This window comes from Barbus barbus (genome assembly GCF_936440315.1).
Source record: "Barbus barbus genome assembly, chromosome: 13".
Classification (NCBI taxonomy): domain Eukaryota; kingdom Metazoa; phylum Chordata; class Actinopteri; order Cypriniformes; family Cyprinidae; genus Barbus; species Barbus barbus.
In genome coordinates this window covers 14851682-14874842 of record NC_136741.1, presented here as the reverse complement: position 1 = coordinate 14874842, position 23161 = coordinate 14851682, and the positions used below count along the sequence as shown (strand labels likewise).

Below are 23161 nucleotides of genomic sequence, written 5' to 3'. Positions count from 1 at the left end.
TAATGCATTACTTTTAAAAGTAACTTTCCCCAACACTGAAGTACACACTATAAATCTGCGACAAAAAATCTGTGTAGTCACAATTCTGTTCACATTTCTAGCACATTTAACTTATTACTGTATATATTTATTTCACCAAATGATTAACTGATAGTCTTCAATATCAGAATCAGATTTATTTCAAATATCAATTTTATTCTAAATATCACAAACTTGCATTTTTTTTTAAAGCCAATGATTACTTAGTGTATATATATATATATATATATAAAAAACGTACTGCTGCTAAAAGTAAAACATATCCCGGACTATGTTTGGCACTACTTACAAAAACAAAGCACCTGAAGGTTACTGTATATTATATCAGCACACAAACAAGTAATGGCTGATTCTTTTGGGTACAATTTTTGGGTTCACTAATTTCCTAAAGCATAGAAAAGGCTTTTAATAATGATTCCTTTGTAATTGCGCTTTTAAATTCTCTTTGAGAATTTGGGTTTGGAATGAAAACATGCCTTTATTTGACAGTCACATCACACTTCACCACGCTCCTGGTCTACTGGCCACAGAACTCCATGCACTGGTCCCTGAGGTCCCGCCGACCTCTGAACTTTTGCGTGCTCCTGCACGGTTGACCGTGAGCTCTTCTATGGAGGACAGCTCCAAGTCACTCTCCTCATCAGACAGCTAGAAGACAATACAAAGCTTTTCAGTCTAATGCTGAAGGCAATGTTCAAAAACAAATTATATTTCTGCTGCAAGATTTTAACAGCAATGGAAATTACTTGAGAATATATGAGATAGGTGAGAATGTGTGTGTTTTTTTTTACCGCGCTCTGTTTTACAATGGCAGGGCGAGGGGAGGGGCTGGGGGGCATAACTCTAGTCCCGCCCACAGGCTTTTTGATTGGTGTGCTTAGCTGTCTTTCCAAACTTCTTGTCAATGTTTGGACAACAGAACCTGCAATCAAAAAGCATTCACGTTAACTGATTAATAATGTAAGACTTAACTATTTTTAAAAATTAAAATGTCTACATCCCACAGGAAGTTGGAAGTTTTATAGTTTCAGAAATATCTGACTATAGAGTTTTTTATTCTATGCTGCAGGGATGATGTACCTTTGTAGGCCAAAACCCAGAGACCCAGAAGAGGTGACTTAATAGCTGTTGAATCAAGCAGCCGTAGTCTGTTTATAGTCTAGGTTTAGCTTTTACGATTGTATTTAGGGTTCAAATTTGATAAAAAATGTTTTGCTCATTTGTGAAGATTATCATGATGAACAAATAATGTAAGAATCATAAACTTTTGTTGGTCACAGAGCTTATTTTCTGCAATAATCTGCAATAATTCATTGGATTTTTTTCATTGGGAACCAGGGTGATGCTAACATTCGAGTTCACCTAGAAAAATGTGTCCTTACTTCAGCACTCTTTTTTGGCAAAATGATGTAGATGACAGAGAGCTCTGAACGTATTTATATATGGAGGAATTAAAATAAATAAACATATAGGACTTTGGCATTTGCTTACCATGTGAATTGGGACTTTTGTGAAGTTTGTGTGTGTCAGAAGCCTCTGACAGTTCACTGTCTGTCCAATCAGGCTCAGCTGTTGGGTTCAGCAGTGATCCTGATTGGACAAGGCGCACAGAGGGGGAAGGTTTGCCCCGCGAGCTGGTGATATAGGCACTGTCCTCAACTGACTCATCCTCATCTGAACTGAAAGGTGGTGTGCTAACAAGAAAAAATATACTCCTTAAAAAAAACATACTATTAAGACAATATTAAGTATAGTTAAAAGCAGCTTAACGTCTCAGCTTTCTATTTCATGTTTTAATTTTCATATTACTCTGAATATTTACCAATTTTAAAAGAAAGTATACCCATTCTTTTTTTGCTGTGTTTTTGGAGTCTGATTCTGAGGTGCATTGGAGCGTGGGGTGGGTTTTGGAATAAGTGCTTGTGGCTGCTGGCTCTTGGCCCACTGAATGGATGACTTCGAGTCCTCCCTGGATCGGAGGCTTTTTTCTTTCACTAAGGTTGAATTTTTCTTTCTCCCTAAAACAAATAAATAAGAATGTCTGATCTTGGTTCAGAATAGTGGCAACCAAATGGAACTGACTTGAAAGCAGATAAGTTAGATGTGTGAGTATGGGTAGTGTGGTGGTATGATAAATAACACATTTGCTTACCCTGTTTTAAAGTGCTGGGTGTTAATTTCCCCTGGCTGTTCTGTAGGATTTTCACTCGCCTAATGACCTCACGTGCCAGGTTGTCTCTTTGGTTCTGAAGGTCTGGCTGCTGTCTGTATCTCTGCATCCGCTGACCAGTCAACAGAGCACTCAGGCTCTTAAAAGTTTGCTTAGAGATACCCTTGGTACCCTGCCAAAACATCATTACTTCAACCACTGAGCAATGCTGTTGAATGACATCATATATTCATGCATTCACAGTCCAAAATTAACTAATTATTTGGTTACACTTCATATTAGGTGGCCTTAACTGTCGGGTCTCGGGTCTGATCACCTGTTCTTTGCTGTCTCTGTGTTCAGGTGTTGTGCACGTGGCGTTGTTTTGACAGCTCGCCACGTGCGCATTGTCAGCGTGATTGTTTCCCCGCCCTCCTTGTTTCTCTGCTCGTTAGCTCATCTTGCATTCACACCAGGTTCTAGTCATCTCATTAGCTTCCCCTTTATAGCTCCCTTTGTTACTCTGTCTTTTGTCAGACTGTTATGGTAGTTCCCATTGCTCTGACTGTCTTAGTATGTATCGCTTACCTGTCTTGTCTTGTCCCGTTCAGGCTCCAGTGCTCGTAGCTGCTAGTGTGTTATCCTGCTTCTATCTGTGCATTCAAGTTACCCGTGGACTCTCTCCGGCTTCCGCCGTACCTGGGTCTCTGCCGACTCAGTTGAGGCACGCTCCAGCCGCCACTATCCACCCTTCTGTGCGGTAGGAATTCCTGATCCACGCAAGCTGTCTCCGGAAGCGCTCCACGCTTGTTATTTTCTGTTCAATAAAGCCTCTGTTGTACCCGCATCTGAATCCAGCCTATTCCCTGACACGTAACTACTACTTGCATCAAAAAATAAGTACAATGTACTTACTGTGGTCATATTGTATTGCAAAACACTTTTGCTGCTATTGAGGTGGGATATGGGTAAGGTCAGGGCCAGGTTTGGTGGTATGGGTAGGTTTAAGGGCTAAGGTGTAAGTTGACAGTGTAATTAAATGTAATTACAGAAATTAATTACAGATGTAATTACATACTGTATAGGTATTTTTAAAAATATAAGTACAATGTAAAAACATATACACAATAAGTGCATTGTACCAAATGATCAATTTAAATGTAAGTACACAGTAGTTAAGGTCACCTAATATTTAGTGGGACCAATTATTTTTTTTGCTGCATACTTTATATATTTTTGTTGCGACTGTTGTTTCGTGAGTCGCAACAGATGTGTTCTTTAGTTTAGTAGTTGGATTGTACAGTATGTCCTTATCAATCTTTACCTTCCGCAGTCCCATATTCTCCAATTTCTCCTCCAGTGATTCTTCTAGAATGGGTCTAGATGGTTTCATCAGCTCTGACTTTCCTTTATGTAACTTTAGAACCTTCCACTGGGGTTCATCTGAATCCTCCATGCCTGAAGGTGCATGCAAATTTAGTTTGAATAATTTATATCATGGTATGATTGGTGTGTGCATGTATGTACTGTGGTTAAAAAGTACTGAACCACACACTCTCTTCATCTTCCTCCTCTGGTTCCTCAGTAGAATCTTGGGCTTTTTGCAAAACCACTGGAGCTACCAAATGAGAGACAAAAAATGGGGTCAAACCACATTCAATTTGATTCAAAGCAACAATATTTTATGTGATCAAGCAATGAGTATAAGTCCATAAACGGCAGCTATAATTCATTACCTGAGACTGACAGCTTTTTAATCTGTGATGAAGCATCAGTTAGAAAGATGATTAGTGTTCAAGAATCAAGACATCAACAGATAATTTTGCAATAACTACAGTCACTTAATCTAACTATGTGTTAATGTAGGAGTTAAAGGTGAAGTGTGCCATTTTTTAAATACTTTAAAAAGAACATCACAGCTTAATAAAATACAACTATAGGTGTATAGGTTCTCCAAAGAGTCTAAACACTGGTGCTTCTTTTTACAGGATGGCTTGCAATAAACTTCTTACCATGTAACTGACTTGGTTTCCCGAACAAAGCAGATGGTATGTGAGGTGAAGGGCTATAGTAGGACTGTTTGGGGACTCTGTAAACATTATTTTTGCAATTCTGTTTGGTGCCTCTAGTGGCACTTCACTATTAAGGTAACATTTTCTGACAAGAGCATGGTTTTTAGGGATGTAACGGTATGAAAATTTCTAATCACGATTATAGTGACCAAAATTATCACGGTTATCAGTATTATCACGGTATTGTTAAAATATGCTGGAGATGTTCAAAAAGTATACCACACATAAATCACTTCACCAAGTTTCATACTTAAAAATCAACAAACAGCAATTAAAATGACTTTTTGTTTGCATAATCACTAAAACAATAACATTACCAATGAGGTCTGGATTTTAAATGACAATTTGACTGACAACAGGTTAATAGCATGTTCAAATAAATAATGTAAATGTTCAAATAAAGCTTTGAAAAAGTTTTACATAAAGGTAGACCACACATTTCAGCCTTTTAAAGAAAAGGGTTAAGTTAAAATGATAATTGATTAATAAATGATTATATGTATTTTATTTGCTCCATAAATAATTCTATATAGCTTATCTGTATTGTTTAAATGTGTAGAATCCACATAAGCTTGGTTTTTATCAACCGGTTAAAATTTACAGCAGGTCATGCAAATTTGGTCAGTTTTTTGGCCAGACAGAAACTGCACACAGGCTGAATGTAAATAAGTGTCTGTAAATCCAGTCACTGACAGCAGGTGGCGCATTATACGGAAAAGCTGAATTACAGCTGATTCCCGTGAACTCCGCGAACACTTCCTTTAGGTATTATATGGAGCGAAGATGAAAACAAAATGCCATCAAATCGTTTCTGAAGACAGTCAGAACCTTCAGAGGTACATTCATATAATTAATTCATTTGTATAATTCCCTCAGCACTCTTTTAAAACCTCCCAGCTTTTCCGCCCAGTTTTCACTCAGAACGAAACTACTGTGCTGCTGTGCGCACGTGAGACTGTTACTGAAAACTCTGCTTTATGCCGGACAGTATTTCTTTATCGCGAGTTGTTCAAATCACGGTAATCGAATACGGTTTTAATGATAATTAAAATATGAAACGGTAATACTAACCGTGGGGAATTTTATCATGATTTATCGTCAAACCGGTAATCGTTACATCCCTAATGGTTTTATAGCTGACTTTCATCCACTGTTTGCTATTGTGAAGTAAATAACCAACCTTCTCCTCCTGAGATTTGATGAGTCTGTCCTTTTGGCTCAGTTGAGAAGAGAGAGAGACAACCTGCTGCTGTAGTTTCTGCAGACTGGAGCCAGAGTTCTTCTCCACAGATAAGGCCTTCACAAGCCTGGCATTCTCATTCTTGAGCTGTAACACACACAAAAATCACAGACATGATAAAAGTGTTCCAATATGTTGCCCATTAGGGGTGTGCAGCAGAGCCAATTTCTGTATCTGTGGCAATCTTAAAATTATTTATATCTGCATTCAAATAAATTCAGGAAATCATCGGGGCTTAAATCAGAGGTCTGTCAAATTATATGGTAAGTGTCACGATTCGGCTGCTGCTACTGTGTAGGACAACGAGGAAGCTAGTTGAAGTTGGAGAATCTCACAAAAACCATCTTTATTTTCCAAATAAAGGGTTACATAGAGGTAAGATGCACACGTAGCAGGAGGAACAGACGAATAACAGCAGACAGGAAACAAGGGGAAGAACACACTATAAATAGACAGAACTAACGAGGAGAAAACGAGACACACCTGGAATCAAATCAAACACAGCTGAGACTAAATGAAAACAGGAACAGGAAACACCAAATATGGGCACAAGAGGGATGGAAACACAGGACATAGGGACACAGGTCTGACAATAACCCCGCGCCGTGCAACATCCAACGGGGAGGGGGGGGGGGCGCTCTGGAGGCCACAAGGGACAGGGTGACAGGACAGGAGGCCTCCAGGGCGGAGCCCGTTCTGGGACCCACGGCGGCTGGGCGGCCAAGGGGACTCGGGAGACTCAGGAGGGCTGGACGGGACCAGCAGAGACGAAGGAGACTCAGGAGGGCTGGACGGGTTCCGCCTTCGAGGCTGCGGCCCCAGCTCCCTGGCGGGCTTGAGAGAGCCGCGGACGGTGGCCTTGATTTCCCCGTGGACGGCGGGCAGCGGGCTGGTTCTGGCTCAGGCCCGGACACTCCCCACGGGGCGATGGTAGTTGGCCCCGAGCCAGAACAGCGAAGTGAGAGTGGCGTCATCCCATGCCGTCGCCACGGCGAGCCCACAGAATTCCCCGACGTACTCATAGAAGGGGAAATCTCGACGGGCTAGGGCGGCGAATCGTGCGGCAGTTTCCATGCCGCGGGAGAAAACAAGAAAAACAAAAGACTTTAAAAAAAAAACTAAAACAAAAGGGGAGAAGGGGTGCCACTACTTTTGTTGGGTCCGCTGTTCTGTCACGATTCGGCTGCTGCTACTGTGTAGGACAACGAGGAAGCGAGGAGATGGAGAAGAGTTTCACAAAAAACATCTTTATTTTCCAAATAAAGGGTTACATAGAGGTAAGATGCACACATAGCAGGGGGAACAGACGAATAACAGCGGACAGGTAACAAGGGTCAGAACACACAATAAATAGACAGAACTAACGAAGGGAAAACGAGACACACCTGGAATCAAATCAAACACGGCTGAGACTAAATGAACTGAATGGAGACAAGAACAGGAAACACCAATATGGGCACAAGAGGGATGGAAAAACAGGACACAAGTCTGAGAGTAAGTCCGTTTTAAATGTAATTTTGTTCCCTTCATAGTTCTTATTAAACAAATAAGCTCTGTATAACTCTTAAAATGACATTTTTTATTAGAATTCTAAAATTTATTTAAACATCTTTTAACTTAAAAACTTAATGGCCCGGTTTCACAAACGGGGCTTAGCTTAAGCCAGGACTTAGTTAAATTAAGATATTTAAGCAACTTCTACAAAAATGCCTTAGAAGAAAACATTAAAGGAACACTCCACTTTTTTTGGAAATAGGCTCATTTTACAACTCCCCAAGAGTTAAACAGTTGAGTTTTACGGTTTTTAAATCCATTCAGCCGATATCCGGGTCTGGCGGTAGCACTTTTAGCTTAGCTTGGCATAGATCATTGAATCGGAATAGACCATTAGCATCTCACTCAAAAATGACCATATAGTTTTGATAATTTTCTTATTTAAAGATTGACTCTTCTGCAGTTACATTGTGTACTAAGACCGACGGAAAATTAAAAGTTGCGATTTTCTAGGCATATACAGGTCCTTCTCAAAAAATTAGCATATTGTGATAAAGTTCATTATTTTCTGTAATGTACTGATAAACAGACTTTCATATATTTTAGATTCATTACAACACAACTGAAGTAGTTCAAGCCTTTTATTGTTTTAATATTGATGATTTTGGCATACAGCTCATGAAAACCCAAAATTCCTATCTCAAAACATTAGCATATTTCATCCGACCAATAAAAGAAAAGTGTTTTTAATACAAAAAAAGTCAACCTTCAAATAATTATGTTCAGTTATGCACTCAATACTTGGTCGGGAATCCTTTTGCAGAAATGACTGCTTCAATGCGGCGTGGCATGGAGGCAATCAGCCTGTGGCACTGCTGAGGTGTTATGGAGGCCCAGGATGCTTCGATAGCGGCCTTAAGCTCATCCAGAGTGTTGGGTCTTGCGTCTCTCAACTTTCTCTTCACAATATCCCACAGATTCTCTATGGGGTTCAGGTCAGGAGAGTTGGCAGGCCAATTGAGCACAGTAATACCATGGTCAGTAAACCATAATCTTCATCTCCATAAAGCTTTTCAGCAGATGGAAGCATGAAGTGCTCCAAAATCTCCTGATAGCTAGCTGCATTGACCCTGCCCTTGATAAAACACAGTGGACCAACACCAGCATCACTGACTGTGGGTACTTGACACTGGACTTCAGGCATTTTGGCATTTCCCTCTCCCCAGTCTTCCTCCAGACTCTGGCACCTTGATTTCTGAATGACATGCAAAATTTATTTCATCCGAAAAAAGTACTTTGGACCACTGAGCAACAGTCCAGTGCTGCTTCTCTGTAGCCCAGGTCAGGCGCTTCTGCCGCTGTTTCTGGTTCAAAAGTGGCTTGACCTGGGGAATGCGGCACCTGTAGCCCATTTCCTGCACACGCCTGTACACGGTGGCTCTGGATGTTTCTACTCCAGACTCAGTCCACTGCTTCCGCAGGTCCCCCAAGGTCTGGAATCGGTCCTTCTCCACAATCTTCCTCAGGGTCCGGTCACCTCTTCTCGTTGTGCTGCGTTTTCTGCCACACTTTTTCCTTCCCACAGACTTCCCACTGAGGTGCCTTGATACAGCACTCTGGGAACAGCCTATTCGTTCAGAAATTTCTTTCTGTGTCTTACCCTCTTGCTTGAGGGTGTCAATGATGGCCTTCTGGACAGCAGTCAGGTCGGCAGTCTTACCCATGATTGCGGTTTTGAGTAATGAACCAGGCTGGGAGTTTTTAAAAGCCTCAGGAATCTTTTGCAGGTGTTTAGAGTTAATTAGTTGATTCAGATGATTAGGTTAATAGCTCGTTTAGAGAACCTTTTCATGATATGCTAATTTTTTGAGAATTTTGGGTTTTCATGAGCTGTATGCCAAAATCATCAATATTAAAACAATAAAAGGCTTGAACTACTTCAGTTGTGTTGTAATGAATCTAAAATATATGAAAGTCTAATGTTTATCAGTACATTACAGAAAATAATGAACTTTATCACAATATGCTAATTTTTTGAGAAGGACCTGTATGACTAGGAACTATACTATCATTCCGGCGTAACAATCAAGGAACTTTGCTGCCGTACCATGGGTGCAGCAGGCACAATGATATGACGCAGCGCCTGAAAGAGGTCCCCAGCTCAGTAGCCTATGATATAGCTGGGGACTAGGAGTATAGTTCCTAGCCATATCAGCCTAGAAAATCGCAACTTTTAATTTTCCGTCGGTATGTCAGAGCAAGACATTTTCAGTTGAGACAGCTTGAGATAGCTTAAGCCTTGTCTGTGAAACCGGGCGAATGCACTCATAATGCCCAGACAGTGCAATACTAGAAAGACTTGCCTCTTCTTTCTCCTGTCGGTGTCTGTTCTGTGCTTCCTGAAATTTCCTCTTCCATTCACTTTTCTAAATGACAAAAATGGACATGAATAATATATTGAGAAACTGGTAAAACTGCAGAAAGTGAGTAAACAGCAAAAAAAAAAAATGCAAGCACTCTATGAACTAAAAAGTCTCATATATGCAAATATATAAATGCATATTTATATATAATATTTTTTTTATAAATTAAAGAATCCAGAACCAAATTTACAACTAAAAATTATAATGTAGTTTGACCTTACATCAGTTTTCAGTGACAAGCAGTGCCAACAGAAAATTCAGCGTGATGTGGAACAATTCAGAACATATTTCATGTTTATTACACAGCTGTGTAAAGTAGGATTTTGGACCAGATTTTTGACACCAGAAATTCATCTGTTTCAGAATGATCTATTTTGTAGCCTGAAAACTGTACATTTTGTTGTTTGAAACTCCACCATTTTGACCAGAAAATGATGGAAATTTAGTCACATAGTGAAAGATTTACTCGCATTATAGAGGGTTGTTAACCAAATGTAGTTACTAAAACATACACGGAGTCCATAATGGATGTTAAAATCTTGTTTAACAGTCGCACACATTATGATCTTGTTTATAGAGCTGTTCCACACAGAAAGAGAATGAACAGCTGATATCCCCCAGCAGTCAGAACAAAATCAACTCTCTGAAAATGTCAATTGCACACTTATTTGTTTTGTGTATGAATAAAGAGATCCCTGGACGGACGCTGAACCGCATAATCAACAGAAGAAAGAATGAAGGAATCTCTGTGCTGTATTTTGATGATATGCCACACAGAGGTATGCAATAATGTAAGGAGGATGTTTTCACTTGTCTTTGATATACCACTACCCCCTTAATTTGAAAAACATTTATTTTATCTAGCCAAGTTTTGTATAAAAGTTTCCCCATACAGTAAATGTGAACATTGCAAAGACCGTAAGCATTGCCCATACTCGTGTCACCAAAGATCACAGACACCATCTTGTGCACCTAGCCACTTAGTCCATGATTGCAGATTTTAATTAGCCTATATTTGAGCGTGAGAAAATATACCTTAATCGCATTTAAGTCACAAAAATTGATACTTGAAGACTCACAGAGTTGAGTGTCGTAAGTAATTTATTTAGACTCAAATTCTTTACTGGGCATTCCTAAATAGAAAGAAATTGCCTAAGAGTTGTTCAGTGTTCGCTGATGAATAATCCTTTTTTGACAACTTGTAAAATAATAACCATTCATTTTAAAAGGGCATTGTATTAATGACACATGCATGATTCAGTGAACAAGCAAAGCACTCTCACCTTCCTGGCCATTTTCTCTTTCAGCTCTCTCTCTCTGTTTTCTCTCAGTTCTTTCTCAGGGTCACTCTCCTCTTGTAAAGTGACATTATTAGCTACAACCACCTCTTTGTTCTGCAACACTAGCAGTTTCTATAGATGGAACGATGGCAAAAAACATAGACTGTTATTACAATGCTATACAAAAACAATAGCTCATCTATTGGCTGCCTGGCAGATATACGTACCAGAGGATCTGTCTCCATCTACTGGTGATAGTTTAAAATAATCATTTTAAACCAATGTATACTCACAGCCTCTATGGATGAGCTCTTGCTTGCCATGTCTTTTGACTCCTGAAGAAATAACTGTCTCAGCTCTCCAATTTCCTGCTGAGATTTCCTTCTCTCCTCCTCTTTCCATCTCTCCAGTGCTTCCTTCTCTGACTGTTCTCTCCTTCGCTGCTCCTCTTGTTCCTGGAACATATCTGAATTATTTGATATATGTGACCCTGAACCACAAAATCTGTCATAAGGGTTTTTTTTTTGTCAAAACCCCCACATAATCATAATCAAAGCTTTCCATTGATGTATGGTTTGTTAGCATAGGACAATATTTGGCTGAGATATAAGTATTTGAAACTCTGGAATCTGAGGGTGTAAAAAAAATCTAAATATTGAGAAAATTGCCTTTAAAGTTGTCAAAATGAAGTTCTTAGCAATGCATATTACTAAGCAAACATTAAGTTTTGATATATTTACGGTAGGATATTTACAAAATATCTTCATGGAACATGATCTTTACTTAATATCCTAATGATTTTTGGCATAAAATAAAAATCTTTTTGACCCATACAATGTATTGGGTATTGTGTTGGCTATTGTTACAAATATACCTGTGCTCTTTATGATTGGTTTTGTGCTCCAGGGTCACATATTTCATTTGGAGTCTAAGGAGTCTTTGTCATATAAGTCAAAAAGGTGAAAAACTATAAAAATGAGATCTTTCAATGCTTTTACACTTGATCACACAACTTGTGCATTCCCCTAGAAACTTTGCATTTGTGTTCTCTCATACAAATAATGCATTCCTGCAAGAAAACATATGTTTGCTGGTAAAAGCATCGAAATATATTTTTTTCCCATTTCAAAATCCCATTTCATTTTTGATCATCAATTTTGTGATTGCATTTAAAAGTTTTGCAAGCAAACAAAATGTTTCCAGGAGAATGCAAAACATTTGTGATAATTTTTCTCAATTGAATGCAAGTTCAAGGGAACACAAAAGCACTGGAATGTTACTTTTCCACTTATCTGCCACTTATCCACTTTTCCAAATAAACGTAGAACACACAACTAATACATTATCCATTCACCACACTCACTTATTTTATTTTCTCATTTCTAATTTGCACATACTTCACCTGTACATACATAGTCGCCTATATTATATATTATATATTGTGTATTTTTTATTTTTTTTGCTGCTTTGTACATTGGTTATTGGCTATTTCCTGTTATTTTGTTTCATTACCTGTGTCCTGTCCTGTTACTGTCTTTCTGTTGCACTGTGGAGCTTCTGTCACTACAACAAATTCCTTGTATGTGTAAACATACTTGGCCAATAAAGCTCATTCTGATTCTGATTCTGATTCTGATTTTCCTATTAACATGTAGGGGCTTAGAATTACTAGAGATGCTTTTATATTTTATAAATTTCAATTATATTTCAATGCTTTTGGTTTCAATCGCGAAACTTTTGTGTTCCCCCAATAAATGCAAATAATTTCTAGTCTCCATACGGTTTCAATATATGTAAAAGAGCAGCTTGGAAATTCTGCTTGATAAATAATAGTAAGGGTGCTTGATCATAGTAAGGATGGGTAAATGAAAGCTATAAAAGCCTTTAAGTACAAGGCCTATTGAACTGATAATAAACAATCAAACACACAAGAATTTCGTTAAGTATAAAATACTGGAAATAGACACAGAATTATTCCCACGGGGAAGTCGTGGCCTAATGGTTTGAGAGTCAGACTTGTAATCCAAAGGTTGCGGGTTCGAGTCTCGGGCCGGCAGGGATTGTGGGGGGAGTGAATGTCCAGCGCTCTCTCCACCCTCAATACCACGACTGAGCAAGGCTGCTCTCCGGGCGCTGCAGCATAAATGGCTGCCCACTGCTCCGGGTGTGAGTGTGTTCACTGCTGTGTGTGTGCACGTTGGATGAGTTAAATTCCGAGTATGGGTCACCATACCTGGCAGTATGTATGTCACTTCAGAAGGAAATAGGGTTATTTAATAGGGAGTTTTAGAGCCTCATGGGATGCAAACAAACTCACCTGCTGACGCCTCAAACTTTCTGTTTCTCTCTCTGCCTGTAGCTGCATTTCCGTCAGTCTTAGTTTCTCCTTCAGCTCTTCTATCCTGTCTTCCATCTCTTCTACCTTCCGTTTCTTTTGTCTCTCTGAGACATACACATGCACAAACAGTGATATTGAGTTATTAAACAATTATTTTCAACCAAATCATTAATGAAATTCAAGTGAATTGCTAGCACACCTATATCTGAAATTTTATTAAACTTCTATTAAACAATTTTTTTCCACCAACCTGAATCTGTAACTTCAGGATGTCGTCGCTGAACATGTGCTTGTAAGTAAGAGTAGTTGACAAATGATTTTTCACAGAACTGGCACTGTCATGAATAAAAAGGCATCAAAATATTAGAACTGGTTTTATGATAACTAAAGGTCACCAAGCAGCCAGTAGTTCATTCTGTGCCAATTTTACAATATCTAATTAATCATGAAAGCATATTAATATCACATTATGTTACCAGACTGAAAATACTCACATTTCCCATTCTTTATCTTTTCAGTTAGCCTTGGTTAGCAAAATACCAGCTTAGCCTACTTGCATAGTTAGTATAATGATAGCTCAATAATAAAAGTTATTTTTATTATCTAGAACAAGATATCACACTATATTTTTAAGGTATTGATGGAGGGGAATAGGATTCTGTGGGAGGAATTGAAACTGGCAGCCCACTCAAAAAAAAAGCTTTTATTAGCCTACAGGATCAAAGCGCTCCCATTCAAAAGTTTGGGGTTGCTAAGATTTTTCATTTATTTATTTATTTAAAACGATTAATGCTTCCATTATGCACAGACACATTAAACTGATGAAAAGTGACAGTAAAAAAAAAAATACATTGTTAAAATATTTATATTTCAAATAAATGCTGTTCTATTGAACTCTATTCATTAAAGAATCCTTCAAAAAGTCAGTTTCCAATATTGTTTTTTTTTTGTTTACATTGATAATATCACGTGACACTGAAGACTAGAGTAATTTAGCTTTGCCATCACAGGAATAAATGACATTTTAAAATACATTGAAAATAGAAAACTATTATAAGTATTTTAAATTTTAAACTATTATTTTAAATTGTAATACTTTTTGCAATATTCCTGTTTTTAATATAGATTTGATCAAATAAATGCAGCCTTGGTGAGCTTAAGATGCTTCAACAACACACAAAAACCATACAGACCCTAAATGTTTAAACAGTATGTATGAGTGTAAGGTTTTAAAAGAGTTTAAGAAAACCACCTTGTGATAATTATTAGCACTGGCCTGCAGGAGGAGCTGTTGAGTGGCGATCATTTTTTTTCTCCTTCGATTCTCCTGTTTGGCTTCCTGCAAATTTTTTGCAAGTTCTGCTCGTTGCTCTTCTCCTCGCTGGACCAGAGAGAGTGCCGCCTGCAGACGCTCCTCCAGTCCTGACAGCTGAGAGCTCAGCAAGTCTTGGCAGTGCAGCAGGTACTCAGTGCTCAGCTGAGACATACGAAGCAGTTTGATCAAAGAAGGGTCAGCAGGTCCTCGACAATTTGGGCACCTCTCGCCCTCCACGGCACAGAACGTTACGGTCGTAATGAAATTCTGAAGCATATCAACATCCATGTCTCGCTCAACACGTTCCACGTCAAGGGCAGAGAGACGTCTCCAGTCTATGGGCTCAGTTCGTGAGCGGAAGCGGAAGGGCTGAAGCAGGTGTGCTGGATTCCAGGCCGGTGTGGTGGACAGAGCACTGTAGGGCTCACCAGGGGAGAACTGGCCCAACATAGTGAAAGGTTTCAGATAGAGAGGTGAATGGATGTGGTGATTCCCAAACAGAGGCTGAGTGGGGAGAGAAAACACAATATTTTTAGTTTAGCTATGACACTCAAATCAGCATATCTAAATGATCATGAGACACGGAAGACTTGAGTATTTGTTTCTGAAAATTCAGCATTGCCATCCAGGAATTAATTACATTTTAAAATATGTTAAACCATGTTAAAAATGTATTTTAAATTGTAAATTATTTCACAATATTACTGTTTTACTGTGTTTTGATTAAATAAATGCAGCCTTGGTCAGCATAAAATACTTCTCTCAAAAACAGTAAAAATATCCTACCAACAATGCATAGCAATGTATACATTTTTAAAGCTAAAAACAGACTATTTAGTTTTATTTTTTCATTTTGTATTATTATTTATTATAGCGTGTGTTATATACAGTATCTCACAGAAGTGAGTACACCCCTCACATTTTTGTAAATATTTTATTATATCTTTTCATGTGACAATACTGAAGAAATGACACTTTGCTACAATGTAAAGTAGTGAGTGTACAGCTTGTATAACAGTGTGAATTTGCTGTCCCCTCAAAATAACTCCACACACTGTCATTAATGTCTAAACCGCTGGTCACAAAAGTGAGTACACCCCTAAGTGAAAATGTCCAAATTGGGCCCAAAGTGTCAATATTTTGTGTGGCCACCATTATTTTCCAGCACTGCCTTAACCCTTTTGGGCATGGAGTTCACCAGAGCTTCACAGGTTGCCACTGGAGTCCTCTTCCACTCCTCCATGACGACATCACGGAGCTGGTGGATGTTAGAGACCTTGTGCTCCTCCACCTTCCGTTTGAGGATGCCCCACAGATGCTCAATAGGGTTTAGGTCTGGAGACATGCTTGGCCAGTCCATCACCTTTAACCTCAGCTTCTTTAGCAAGGCAGTGGTCGTCGTGGAGGTGTGTTTGGAGTCGTTATCATGTTGGAATACTGCCCTGCGGCCCAGTCTCTGCTTCAGTTTGTCACAGTACATGTTGGCATTCATGGTTCCCTCAACGAACTGTAGCTCCCCAATACCGGCAGCACTCATGCAGCCCTAGACCATGACACTCCCACCACCATGCTTGACTGTAGGCAAGACACACTCGTCTTTGTACTCCTCACGTGGTTGCCGCCACACAAGCTTGACACCATCTGAACCAAATAGGTTTATCTTGGTCTCATCAGACCACAGGACATGGTTCCAGTAATTGTCTTCAGCAAACTGTTTGCGGTCTTTCTTGTGCATCATCTTTAGAAGAGGCTTCCTTCTGGGACGAAAGCCATGCAGACCAATTTGATGCAGTGTGCACTGACAGGCTGACCCCCCCACCCCTTCAACCTCTGCAGCAATGCTGGCAGCACTCATACGTCTATTTCCCAAACACAACCTCTGGATATGATGCTGAGCACGTGCACTCAACTTCTTTGGTCGACCATGGCGAGGCCTGTTCTGAGTGGAACCTGTCCTGTTAAACCGCTGTATGGTCTTGGCAACCGTGCTGCAGCTCAGTCTCAGGGTCTTGGTAATCTTCTTATAGCCTTTGCCATCTTTAGGGGCCATTCACATATCGCGCCTAAAAACACGTGGAAAACGCTAGGCGCGCCGCTTCCTCTTTTTTTCCAAAGCGCTCGGGTGGTTGCGCTCCGGAGGCGTCTGTCGTTGCTAAGCAACCATCAGCTGCGCTCTCCGTTACAACAAGGAAATTTCAGCAATGGATTTCCAACAACGAAAAACACTTGCTGTAACTCTGTTACAAGATTTATTTACTAAGAAAAGTAAAAAACGCCGCAGTGTTTGGGTGCACCCCATTCTTCAAAAACGCTGCTGAGGTTTCAAAGTAACGGAAAAGGTGAGGAAGCTGATTGGTTGGTTCTTGTCACATGACCTGCGGTGAAATTCTGAAAAGTTGAGATGTTTTTATCTCGATGCGGCGCGGACGCGCCTGGAAAAAACGAGTGCGTCGCACCGCTACCGCGTCGCTTCCATTATGAGCGCGCATACCGCGCGTCTCCATTTGAAATAACGAACTTGAGCGCGCAAAAGACGCAATATATGAGCGGCCCCATGTAGAGCAAAAATTCTTTTTTTCAGATCCTCAGAGAGTTCTTTGCCATGAGGTGCCATGTTGAACTTCCAGTGACCAGTATGAGAGAGTGAGAGCGACAACACCAAATTTAACACACCTGCTCCCCATTCACACCTGAGACCTTATAACACTAACGAGTCACATGACACCGGGGAGAGAAAATGGCTAATTGGGGCAAATTTGGACATTTTCACTTAAGGGTGTACTCACTTTTGTGGCCAGCGGTTTAGACATTAATGGCTGTGTTGAGTTATTTTGAGGGGACAGCAAATTCACACTGCTATACAAGCTGTACACTCACTACTTTACATTGTAGCAAAGTGTCATTTCTTCAGTGTTGTCACATGAAAAGACATAATAAAATATTTACAAAAATGTGAGGGGTGTACTCACTTCTGTGAGATACTGTATAAAAATATATAGTTATATATTTTTATGCATTATTATTATTGCATTAGCTTGTTTCCCTTTCCTCATGGAATTGCTAAATGAAGGAAATATATTTCTGTAGATTAGATGGCAGACAACATATTGTGAAAGTCAAAGAGTCCATCTCTATGACAACAACTAAAAGCCATTGTCAGCGGCCACTCTTGCACTATTGTTTTTAGGACTGGCGTTTCAATGAAAAGCTTTCCAAATTGTCAACAATAAAATGTGTGCGAAAGAGAGCAAGAATTGCATTTCTTATCTTATTTTCTGTGCAGGAGTACATAGACTATAATATACATTAGCATGCATGCATGGGAAGTACATCAGCCATAAGAACAGAACCTAATATAAATCTGTTAAGTGAGTCTTGTATATGAAAGAGATCTCATATTTCTTAAAGACCAATTTTCTTTATAACAGTCAAATACAAATATTTTTACCTGAAAATGTACTTGGTAAGGGTTCATCTTGTTCTGATATGAATCCATGCCATGGAGTCTGAACTGTGTTTAGTGCCTTTTAGTTTACATATCAACAGTAAACCATCTCTCTGCGACTCAAACTAAACCCGTCACACTACCTGGCTAATTTCACTTCCCATGTTTCTAGACAACCAGCCACACCTGTAAATCTGACTGCATGATCTCAACAGTTTACCAGGCAAATTTTGTGCATCAGTAATTAAAAAAACGTTTTCTCAGGGTCTTAATGACTGATTGGCCAACTAACTAAATTAAGTCCCAACAAAATCAGCATACATTTCGCTTAATATTAGGAATTAAAGTATTCTTATTATGATGTATGTGTGTATGTAGGGCTATGTATGAGCAATAAAGTATTTTGGTTAGAAAATAATCAGATCAGCCTCAGCGTGTATAACCAAGATGCAATATGCAGTTTATTGTCATGTGATTAAGATAAACAAACAAACAAAAACATAGAGGATATTTAAACATGAATAACATTAATGAAAATAATAATATATTTTGACCTTTTTAATAAAAATGAATGTTTTGTTCAGGTCAAATGCAACCCCAAGAAAACGTCGTCAAGATGTTCATGGCTCAAAATTCAAGATATTAATGAAAAAAAATAAAATAAAATCACCATGAAGTTTGAAATCGTTTTGGAAAATAATGTGTTAGCAGTGTGTGCAAACAAAGTATATTAGCACTTTTTTTTACCTCACTTAACATATTTAACGTTAGAGTTAATAAATCTCTATCTAAAAATGGTTTAAACGTTGTAACATTAACTAATAAACTAATAACACGCACTAACTTGAGATATTATTTAAACCAGATTTTTAAACTATTTCTCCCATTTATAATATCTAATGTCGTCATTGACCCAGCCTTATTAATATCAGTACAGCGGTATAAACCCATACCAATATAACTACATTAAAAAGTAACCTATGTAAACAGTTATTTCTTCGATCAACGGTTGACAACTGTACACAAAAGTAACGTCTAGTAGCCTACTCAGTAGTTAATATAAAAGAGATTTCAGACACTTACCTTTGTCTTGATTACAACAGCTAAAAAAAATAAAATAAATAATAAATTAAAAGCTTCAAGCTACAAACTGAAAGGAGAAGCTAACAGCTGGCAACTGTTGCTGATGGGCGGGGCTAAGAGAGAAGCGTTTCTTGTTGCCATGGTGACTACTGACTCATGACCTCAGCTGCCAAAACTAAAGATAAGAGAGAAGAGGCAGTTTTCAGGAAAATTGTGGATTGCGTGTGTATGTTTAGCGTCCTTTATATATATCGTGATATATCTTTGTAAAAAATATAAGTAAACAGAGTACAGAGTAAAATATATATTTTTTTCTTTTTCCTTTTTCTTTTTTTTGTATTCCTTGTGCCCTATAAAAATTAAATTAAATTAAATTAAATTAAATTAAATTAAATTAAATTAAATTAAAAACGAACAGAGATTAAATTGTAAACTTGAATTTACAAAACAATAAGGACACCATGCAACAATGCAACTGAACACATGATGGCGCCTCAATGTAGCCTAATACAGGTCTGGGATCGTGGCAAGTTTTCCTTGTATTTTAACTCTACATTTTTATGTAGAAAAAGAAGGGGGGGGGGGGGGGGGGGGGGTAAACTATATACAAATTGCAGTAGTATAACATACTAAAGTATTGAAATGCACTTATTCTTTAACATAATTATAATTAGGGTGGGAAATAAGGGAAATGCAGAATATTTTCCCCTCATTGACCGTGACCGACCAACTAAACAAGAAAGCAAGCAAATAAATAAATATAATAAATATGATATTATAATATTAAATAAATATGATATTATATATATATATATATATATATATATATATATATATGTATATATAGAGAGAGAGAGAGAGAGAGAGAACTCTACATTTCTTTTATTAAAATTGCAATGATTTCCAGTTTCACAATTTCAAGTCTTAGCATGCTTACAATATGCAATCAGCTTACAGTATTTATTTAAAATACTGTATAATATTGTACATTTAATGGTTTTAAAACAATAGGCTAGCAGCAAAACAGCACTTTATGAATGTGCAGGAATGGACAAAGGAAAACATTGCTAAATAGGTCTTCTAAATCAATTTAGCCAGACAATCATCAATGAATTTCTGCATTTTACAGATTTTCTTTAAGGGACGTTTAAATCTCATTCATGCTCTCTGCCTGACTGCTTCGGCCACTTCTGAGGAGCAAGTTCATCCTTCACTGTCTGTTTAATGAGGTGCTCGACTTGCCTGAAGTGACTCTCTCCAGCTCTGTTCTTCTCACACAGTCCTAACAGCTTCACTGTCAGTAGTGCCTCCTTTTCACAACAAAATACATCAGACTGGGATTCTATTTTCTTTGACCATAGATTCAATATATACTGATTTGATATTCATGATACTGGGGAACGCATACATAGGGTAGAAAAGGGGTAGCTGTCACATGGTGAAGCTGTCAAGGTACTTTTTTTTATCAGTTACTGGTTATAGGTTTTAAGTCCAATGCATGAATGCTTGTTTTCTCGAGTAGTAGTGACTGGCTGTCACATTTAAGGCTTGTGAATTCTATCCCCAAAACAAAGAATCAGATGTTTATAGCTTTTGAGTAAAAAAAAAAAAAAAATGACTTAGCACACATATGAAAGATGGAATTGCACTGCATTAAAAAAGGCTTATAATGCATCATGCATCGTGCTTACATTAGTAATGTATGAACTTGAGGTCATTGTCATTCCATCACTTAAGGAACCGATATAAAATAAACTGCATATTTCCCACAGGCTCTCTCTTAGTTATGTAAAACACTTTTAATAGAAAAGGCCATATTGAACTTCAGATCTTTTTTTTTCTCTGCTATTAATAAATCAGAATTTAGGCCAAAGCATTTATTATTAATTACTAGTTTTGAGTTATAGTACAAGAGGTTAATAATGGATGCCTGGGCATGATTAATGCATTGTTAATTAGCTGCTAATACGAATATTCTCACTGCCTTAACAGATGCCTTACTGCTGATTAGTGTTGTAATCCTTTTAAGGCTGCCTCCTTTATGCCTTATAGTTTTACTCCTTTCTCCATGAGTAATGCCTTTTAACTGTTAATTTTACTGCAGACATGTAATTTCCCATAGTGAATGAGAGACAATATAATTTAACTCTCAAGAGAAGAAAATATAAAAAAATATCATGTAATATTTTAAGTCAGTTACACAGCAGCTTAACAATACAACATGACAGCGAGCCATGGATCACAAATAATCTCATGAGAACGTATGACCTTGTATTGTATTAGCTGATACTTCCACTGCACAGTTAAAGACTATTGAAGAAACCCTTGAATGTACAGAATATGGTCGTTTAAAACACCCCACACTCAGTGTGCACTGTCTTCTTTATCAAAAAAGTATCTTTATTGGACCAAAAACTTTTGCATGTAATAACCTAGATCACTGTCTAATACTTGATGGCTGCTCTATAAATTAAATAGGAACCTAGGCGTACTTTTTGATAGCAATCTTTCCTTCGAAAAACATATTTCTAGCATTTGTAAAACTGCATTTTTCCATCTTAAAAATATATCTAAATTACGACATATGCTCTCAATGTCAAATGCAGAAACATTAATTCATGCGTTCATGACCTTGAGGCTAGATTATTGTAATGCTTTATAGGGTGGTTGCTCTGCATGTTTAATAAACAAACTCCAGATGGTTCAAAATGCAGCAGCTAGAGTTCTTACTAGAACCAGGATGTATGACCACATTAGCCTGGTTCTGTCAACACTGCACTGGCTCCGTATTAAACATTGTATACATTTTAAGATCTTGCTAATTACTTATAAGGCCCTGAATGGTTTGGAACCTCAGTATTTGAGTGAGCTCTTATCGCATTATTGTCCTTCACATCCGCTGCGATCTCAAAACTCTGGCCATCTGATAATACCTAGAATCTCAAAATCAACTGCGGGCAGGAGATCGTTTTCCTATTTAGCGCCCAAATGGAACAATCTACCTAACACTAGATAATCTAGATTTAAAGCAGACACACTCTGTCAGTTTAAATCTAGATTAAGGACCCATCTCTTTAACCTGGTTTACACGTTACACTATCGCATTTCTATAATTCAAATCCGTTAAAGGATTGTTAGGCTGCATTAATTAGGTCAACCGGAACCGGGAACACTTCCCAAAACACCCGATGTACTTGTTACATCGTTAGATGAATGGCATCTATGCTAATATTAGTCTGTTTCTTTCTTATTCCGAGGTCACCGTAGCCACCCAGATCCAGTCCGTATCCAGATCAGATGGTGGATCAGCACCTAGAGATGACCTCTACAGCCCTGAACGTCAGCGGAGACCAGGACAACTAGATGAGCCCCAGAGACTGATCCCCAGTGAAGGCCCTGTCTCCTAGACGGCCATCAGGACAAGATCACAGGAACCAGATGAGTCCTTTGCACAATCTGACTCTGCTTTAGCCTAGATTTAAACCGCTGATTTTGTCTGGCCAGAGGAGAATGACACTATTTCGACAAACTATTTCCCGTCTAAATACTGTAAAGCTGATATAAAGCCACCCAGCTTTATATCAAGCTGATGTAAAGCTGCTTTGATGCAATTTGCATTGTTAAAAGCACTATACAAATAATAGTGACTTGACAAATAATAGTGACTCAAAAGCAATTAATCCACAAATTGAAATAAGCATTTCATGCTTTTTTCTATTTATTTACTTTCATAAGACATTACCTGGAGGAAAGGAGGTTTCACCACTGGTTATTTCTGTATGTGTTGTGATATTAATTAAACCTTTAAAATTTAAATAGGATTTTTCTCCACTGCTGTAGAAGTAATTCTTTATAATGAGACATTTGAATACACTAAAACTATATTTAAAAACAAATAAAACAATTAGCAAAAATCTGAATACAGTCTACGTTGGTTGGTCAAAATGTGCAAAGCAAACCTTAATTATATTCATCTATGTTGCTTTGTTAACATTTTTTATCAACCGATGTAGACTGTGCTAAATACTAGCCCCAAAGTGTCTGCATTATTAACAATTTGTTGAAAGTTTAACAAACAAACAAAATTACATGACCAGAAAATAAATTAGCCAAATTATAAGTCACGTGACATGCGGCCAAGTATGGTGACCCATACTCAGAATTTGTTCTCTGCAATTAACCCATCCCAATTAACACACACAGCAGTGAACACACACACACACCGTGAACACACACCCGGAGCAGTGGGCAGCCATTTATGCTGCGGCGCCCGGGGAGCAGTT

General features: G+C 38.3%; 1 protein-coding gene across 1 annotated transcript; it reads right to left on the bottom strand.

Moving 5' to 3' along the window:
- Positions 1-540: 540 nt before the first annotated feature.
- LOC306879232 (cilium assembly protein DZIP1L-like) lies at positions 541-14800 on the bottom strand (the record flags this gene model as incomplete). Its single annotated transcript, XM_079432017.1, has 15 exons — positions 541-687; positions 831-961; positions 1531-1733; positions 1883-2057; positions 2192-2381; positions 3513-3646; positions 3744-3806; positions 3925-3946; positions 5441-5587; positions 9358-9420; positions 10701-10829; positions 10991-11152; positions 13015-13139; positions 13286-13370; positions 14288-14800. The coding sequence occupies 15 exons, from the start codon at positions 14798-14800 to the stop codon at positions 541-543; spliced, it is 2289 nt and encodes a 762-aa protein (XP_079288143.1).
- Positions 14801-23161: the final 8361 nt, after the last annotated feature.